We start from the raw sequence: 7,500 nt of genomic DNA, 5'->3' as shown, positions 1-7,500 counted from the left end.
GGGTTTGAAACTGTATTTAGACCTTGGATGTTTTATTTTTCCAGTTCAAACGAGGTCTGCAGCTTTAAATCCAACATGAACACGACGGGGAGTTGTTTCCATAGCAACAACTCTTTACTTCAACTCCATGCTGCCTTCATGGAAACAGGACGTCAGAGTATCATCTATGACATTTCATCTATAACTGCGTCAGCTCCTCGTTACTCTGTGGAGCTACGAACAGTTTCTTCAACATAAAAGTTTCATGTCTCCAGAGGATACACCGAACGCCCTGTTGTCGCCATGGTTACAGACTAACAACAGGGATTTTCTGCTGTTGGACTTCCCTTGAAAGCAACTTAGTGTCTACTCAGTTATTCTGTAAACTTATCAACACAAACTTTAATGATAACAAACATAAACAAACAGACTCCTGTTCTGTGTCTTACCTGTCCTGTGGTGAACAGGTGTGTGTGTGATGTCACTGTGTGCAACCAGAGCAGTCTGGTACACGGTGGCCTCAGAGATCAGCTGGAAGGTGATGTTCCGGTAACACACCCCCGGTAACCAGTGTTTGAACACCGTCTTCCCTTTGTAGAAGTCTACAGCAACAAACAGCAAATATCAGAGGCAATCAGTGACAGTCACATGACAGGAACAGGCCCCTCCCCCTGGACAGGTGGGGGTTTTACCCAGCAGCCCCATTACCTACCTTTATAGAGCATGGAGCGTCGCTCCTGTCCCTCACTGAAGCTGATGTTGACTCTGCTGAAGACGTTTCCTGCCGGAGGCTCGATCTCAAACACCACACCTGTCTCTGGAGACTCTTTATAGTCTGATATCTGAACACTGCGGACGGGGAGGGGCTCTGAGGAGACAGAAACACACAGGTCTCACACCTGGACCACAAGTCTGACACCTGGACCACAAGTCTGACACCTGGACCACAGGTCTCACACCTGGACCATAAGTCTGACACCTGGACCACAGGTCTCACACCTGGACCACAGGTCTCACACCTGGACCACAAGTCTGACACCTGGACCACAAGTCTCACACCTGGACCACAGGTCTCACACCTGGACCACAGGTCACATTAAATCAAAATCAGCCTCAAATTATAGAAACTATACTTTCACTGAATTCACATTTACAATGAATGAAATATGATTTTCTTTAAATTATATAAATTATTAAATAATTATAAATTATTGTCACAGTTTAATGTGAATTTAATGGTTATAAATTCATTTTGACCAAATAACTGAAACAAGAATCCTTCATCTGTTGGTTAATGGAATAATAATGAACTCTGTAAAGTCTACGACTGACTAAATTGAAAACCTGTATATCATGTGTTGGTATAAATAAAAAATTGGTCATGTGTTGGTCGTGTGTTGGTCGTGTGTTGGTCATTCGTTGGTCATGTTAAAGAACCATCAGTTACTTACTGGTGAGGACGGGCACGGTCTTGACTGGTCTGGACCAGCTCTGTCCCAGTTTGACCAGCAGTCCCACAGTGTAGCAGAGACCGTGGAAGGACGTGTTGAAGAGCAGCGGCTCGCTGGAGTTCACAAATTGGACCAGGGTCAGTCTGGGTTCTCCAGAGACCTGGGCAGCGTAGGCCGTCACGTTCTCCTGCAGGTCTGAGTGCTCCAGAGCCGCCACGATCAAACCGTCGTCGTTCACGGAGACGAGGAAGGTCGACGAACTCTGGAGGACATCGGACATGAAGACACGTGATCAGAATCAGAATACTTTTCTCATCCTCAGGAAATGTAACGACAAAGACCAGAAAAGAAGAAGTAAGATTATAAAGATAAAATATAAAAATGCTTCCTAATACTATGATACATAAATAAAAATAGCAATATATAAAGAAATACTCAGGATATGTGCCGACACTGCTGAGAGGTGATTCAGTCTGAAGCTGTAGATATCAATGTTTTTAATTATTGATTCATCTGCTGAATTTTTTTATCTATGGTTGATTAAATGAAAGAAAACAGTGAAAAACATTGAGAGTTCAGTTCAAAGACTGATCAACTAATCAATACATTGACTGATCATGTCAGTTCTACCTCAGTCCCCTTCAGAAAACAACAGTGAATCATTGTGATCCTGTAAATAGACCGCACCGACACACAGCTCATCTCCATCTGCACCACTGAGTGACAGGCCTTCATCTACCTCCTCCTCCTCCTCCTCCACCTCCTCTTCCTCCCCCTCCTCCTCCTCCTCTTCCTCCCCCTCCCCCTCTCCTCCCCCTCCTCCTCCTCCCACTCCTCCTCTCCACTCCTCCCTCTACCTCTCCTCCTCCTCACCTCCCCCTCCTCACCGCCGCACCTCCCCCCCCCCCTCCACCTCTGCCCCCCCCCCCCCCTCCACCTCCTCCTGCTCCCCCCCCCTCCACCTCCTCCTGCTCCCCCTCCTCCTCCTCCTCAGTGTTTCAGGAGATGATGTAAATGTTTCTTTCATTTCACCACCAGGTCTCTGGAGGATAAGCTGGTCTTTGTCTCTGAATGTGAAATGGTTTCTTGTCTGAACACAGACAGAAGATGTGACCTGAGAGTGAACAGTGAGAGGACCTCAGGTGTCTCAGGTGTCTCAGGTGTGAGGGTGGAGGTGTTAACCAGCAGCAGAGGTCCACAGGCTGAAGGACGGAGTCCTACAGAGACTCAGGGTGTTGTACAGCAGTAACAGTTAAAGCATCCTGCTCTATTTTATTCTGTTCTATTCTGTTCTAGAGCTTAGCTTCAGATCTCTCATTAAAAAGAGAAACACTGCTCTGAGTTTCACACAGTAACCTGCAGCAGCTTCAGCAGCTTCAGCTTCAGCAGCTTCAGCAGCAGCTTCAGCTTCAGCAGCTTCAGCAGCTTCAGCAGATTCAGCAGCTTCAGCAGCTTCAGCAGCAGATTCAGCAGCTTCAGCAGCAGCTTCAGCAGCTTCAGCTTCAGCAGCTTCAGCAGCAGCTTCAGCAGCTTCAGCAGCAGCTTCAGCTTCAGCAGCTTCAGCAGCAGCTTCAGCAGCTTCAGCTTCAGCAGCAGCTTCAGCAGCATCAGCAGCAGCTTCAGCTTCAGCAGCTTCAGCAGCTTCAGCTTCAGCAGCTTCAGCAGCAGCTTCAGCTTCAGCAGCTTCAGCTTCAGCAGCTTCAGCAGCAGCTTCAGTAGCAGCTTCAGCTTCAGCAGCTTCAGCTTTAGCAACAGCAGCTTCAGCAGCGTCATGTTGAGCTAGAGTGAAGCAGATCAGGAGGAAGAGGATCAGCTGTTTAATGAGCAGAGAACAAAGATGAGAGCCAAGGATCAAACACTGTATTTACATCTCTGTCATGTTCACTAACAAGCTGCTGCAGTCAGCTGGGAAAACACAGCATCTGAAGACTCTGTCAGGCTGTACAACAAAATTTAAATAAAGGTTGACATTCAAACAATGAAGAGACCAGGTTCACAATCGAGAACAGGTTCTTGTATTTAAAAAAAAAAAAAAAAAAAAAAAAAAAGACAAAATAAATCAAATAATCCTTCAAGCGTTGTCTCTGTTTAAATTCAGTTTGATTAATTAGATATTTATTGAACCAAGATCAATAAATCACTGATCGTCTCTGGGAAATCTCTGATTGAAATCAAAGTAAACAGCTCCAGCCGGTTCAGACGGGATCAGGTTATTTCCTGTGTCCTGGTCTGAGCCGGTCGCAGCAGCAGCAGCTGATTTCCTGTCAGACACAGGTGGTCTGACACTATCTGCTGCTCCTTCATTAACTCTGACAGCAGGAGAGGACACTCCTCACTGAGCACCTCCGTCATCATCATCATCATCACACAGGATGAAGGTGACCACTTGAAACCTGGCTCCAGTTTCCCTGAAACCAGAAACCTGATGGAGAGAAATGACGTCAGACCACGTCCCATCAGATCCTGATCACAGATTCCATCTGATTAACATTGATCTGATAATGATCATTGATTGGTTCCTGTTCTTAAACCACATAACGACTATACAGAAACCTCCATGTGGATCAATTAATCAGCCGATGCTTATACACAAGATGGAAGAGAATCAGACATGCAGTTCATTTACAATCAGAATCCATCAACAGCCTGTGAGCTCCTTCTCTGCTGTCAATGAGCTGATCGGTTCAATCTGCTAATCAGTTCAATCAGCTGATGGCTTCAGCTCTAACTGCCGATTATGAAATAATAACTGAATCAGTTAAAAACAGAAACAAGCAGCTGGTGTCAAGATCCTGAGAACAAACGTCCCTCTACTTCCAATTAACACTGTCTCATAATTATAAAATATTTACCTAGAATCACAAGAAACTCTAGTTTTAGTTAAAGTTACTATATTTAAAAAATATATTCAATTAAGAAATTTTACAAAAGCTAGGCTAACAGTTCCCCCTGTTTCTAGGATTTGTGCTAAGCTAGGCTAACAGTTCCCCCATGCTTCCTGTCTTCTAGTATTTGTGCTAAGCCAGGGTAACAGCTCAACCTGCCTCAAAGGTTTGTGCTAAGCTAGGCTAACAGTTCTCCCTGTTTCTAGTCTTTTTTCAAAGCTAGGCTAACAGTTCCCCCTGTTTCTAGTCTTTTTTCAAAGCTAGGCTAACAGTTCCCCCCTGCTTCCAGTGTTTGTGCTAAGGTAGGCTAACCCCATCCTTCACTCTGAATATGTAAAGCAGCAGTCGTCTTTGTTGTGTGACAGTAAACCCTCCTTCTGTTAAATCAGCAGCTCTTCCAGTGGACTGCTGTGTGTGGATTAGCATGTTGCTCATATCAATAACAGCATCATGTGACATATGAAGCAGATTTACAGGAAACAAAGAGTTTACATCGACTGTTACCGTCGACCTGCAGATAATCCGTCTGCTCAGATTCTGACCCACATTCATAATCTGACAGTCAAAGAGCGAAACTCCGAGTTACCAACCACGTGCCGCACTGAGGCATGATGGGAGTCACCACCACAATGTTTGGAGACGTTAAATATATCTCAGTGAACTGGAAACACAGCGGGACAATAATATCTGTGAGACGCTGAGAGGCCTCAGTGTTGGCTCTGTTTACGTCTCTGTAACCAGTGTGTCACAGTGAAAATGGCCGAGGGCAAAAACATGATACACACTCGTCTGTTGGTGAATCTCTCCTTTGTTCAACCTCTTTATCACCAGAATAAACTCTGTAGCAGGAGCTGACCGAAATCCAGCTCTGTCAACAGATAAACTCACTTCTTCTTCTTGTGAATGGAGAGAACAACACGAGTGATGTTCAATAAAGAAAGAAAAGATCTGCAGCAGCTGAAGTAATAAAAGATAAACAGCAGACGAGAGCGTGATGGATTACATATTAAGTATTGATCAGTTATCCTCATCCTCACAACCTTTCATCCAGATTTCTATTTTTTTTTAAACAGAATTTTTTTTAATTTAAGGTTGTTTTCAAAAAAGCAGGAAGTCTCACTCTGCCTCAAACAGCTGAAACTTAAAACAAATGTGGATTTCAGAGAATTTCCCTCCAATAATTGACCATTAAAAACCACAGCAACAAACTGTAGGTTGATTTCCCCGTTTAATTCACTGTCTTTTGTGTCTGTCAAAGCACTTTGAGCTGCTTCCTGTGTTTGAAGTGCTATATTAATGAAGTTAATTATCATGATTATTAATAAAAAATCCTGTTTGTTTTGGGGGGTTGTTGTGTCTCCAATGTCGAGGCCAAACCTGTGCTCTGGGTCCTGGGTGATATATTTAAATGTTTACAGTTTTGTATCTGTGACACTTTGCTCTGGATTGACTGCAGCTCTTCTCCTGTGGCCAAGACTCATGGGTATTGTAGTTGCTGTAGTAGCTGATGGTGAGAATATGAACATGCCCTGAGTGTGTTCAGTAACAGTGATGACGGAGCAGGAAACACAGCAGTCCTGGCCCTCTGCTCAGAAAACCCCTGTATTCTGTTTTCCTCTCCGAGTGACGCCTCCCGTCACTTTAAAACCCTCTGAGTGATGTCAGCGCACAGAGCTGCAGAGCGCCTTCTCAGTATGTGAGGCCATTTTACAATAAATTCATTCTCTCTCTCTCTCTCTTTATAAAAGGTGGGGGATTGACGCTCGCCCTCATAAAGCCCCTCCCCTCCCCTCCTCTCCTGGCCTTTTAAAATGCCGAGACACCACTCTGCTTTAATTAGTGCGATGGTATTTGGAGAGACCTGGTCCTGAGACGTGACGTGAGACCAGGTGGACTTACAGCTGGATTTATATCCTGAATGACTCCAGACAGAAGGAGTGATGGATTGTGGGTAGAAAGCTGCACTCAGCTGCTGACTGCAGCTTTTAAATCACACGCACAGGAGGCGATGTGCATTTGTTGGGGACTATTTTCAGCGGCAGATTAATCCACACTTGGAGCTGTACAAAACTACAATATAATATAACTGTGGAATGATCAGGGGGTCAAAGGTCAAACATCCTCAGTAACAGTCCAATTGTTTGAGCTGTCATCAAAGTAAGATCAGACTTCCTCGGCGGGGGGGTGGGGGTGGGGGTTGGGTTCGGCTGTAGGGAGGAGGAAGAAAAAAAAAAATCTATAGCAATTCATTGCCACTCCGTGGTTGCCAGGGTAACAGAGATGAAAGGAGAGACACATTCAGGGTGGGAGGAGATGCTCATTATGTCTGTCTGATTCCAGGATTACCACGGACACGGTGGAGCGCAGAGCCTCCGGGGCAGCAGAGGCTGAATGCTAATGTCCTCCTCCATCAGGGGCTGTTTATTCACAGGCCTCAGAACGAGCCGCATGGCGCCGGCGTTCAGGGTCGAGGACGAGACGACGAGACGCACCGGAATATATTTACAGCAGCTCTTTGTAATAACCACAGAGGATTCACACAGACTGTAAGATACAGATCACATCACCTTTAAAATGGAAGAAAGAGCTCCCCGCCAAAATAAAACTGAATACATCTCATCTCAGTTTAAAACCGAAGAGAGATTTAATTCACTCTTTTATTTTATTGTCTTCACATTTTAAAATAAATGGTCTTATTATCTGTCATTGACTTTATTTGATATCGTCTTTGATCTCTAAAACGTGTCTCATGATCTAGTGTGTATCTAAGTGCACAGGTATCAGAAACAAACATTTACAGGTTTTAATAATTGGTTTTTGTTTCTTCTGTGTTGAATAAAGAGGATCAGACCCTGAAATACACCTGGACTTTTCTCCCTCAAATTTTTATTTGAATGTTCGACCGATCAATAAATGAAGGTAATCAATAAAGATGGAGGACAGTGTTGATCAGTGCTGATCTCTCTCTGTCTCTCTGTCTCTCTCTCCCCCTCTGTCTCTCTCTCTCTCCCCCTCTGTCTCTCTCTCTCTCTCTCCCTCTCTGTCTCTCTCTCTCTCTGTCTCTCTCTCTCTCTCTCCCCCTCTCTCTCTCCCTCTCTCTCTCTCTCTCTCTTGCAGAGTCTCATATTCATCAGCACACAGCTTCATGAGATGCTTTACAGCCCTGAACGCCTCGTGCTGCCTTC

The 7,500-nt window shown here is 44.8% G+C and overlaps 1 protein-coding gene across 1 annotated transcript in view; it reads right to left on the bottom strand.

The window, feature by feature from the left end:
• The window catches only part of ptpro (protein tyrosine phosphatase, receptor type O), a 51,473-nt gene that overhangs the window by 27,728 nt on the left and 16,245 nt on the right, over positions 1-7,500 (bottom strand). Inside the window, exons 3-5 of the mRNA XM_022755837.1 lie at positions 1,431-1,692; positions 692-847; positions 429-581 (exon numbers count right to left, since the gene is read on the bottom strand). Of these exons, the coding sequence (XP_022611558.1) occupies positions 429-581; positions 692-847; positions 1,431-1,692 (571 nt within the window). The remainder of the gene's footprint in view (positions 1-428; positions 582-691; positions 848-1,430; positions 1,693-7,500) is intronic.

Source organism: Seriola dumerili, unplaced genomic scaffold (assembly GCF_002260705.1).
Source record: "Seriola dumerili isolate Sdu_G_001 unplaced genomic scaffold, Sdu_1.0 BDQW01000236.1, whole genome shotgun sequence".
In the NCBI taxonomy this organism is placed as follows: domain Eukaryota; kingdom Metazoa; phylum Chordata; class Actinopteri; order Carangiformes; family Carangidae; genus Seriola; species Seriola dumerili.
The sequence above is the reverse complement of the archived record's forward strand: the minus strand, read 5'-3'. Positions and strand labels throughout refer to the sequence as shown.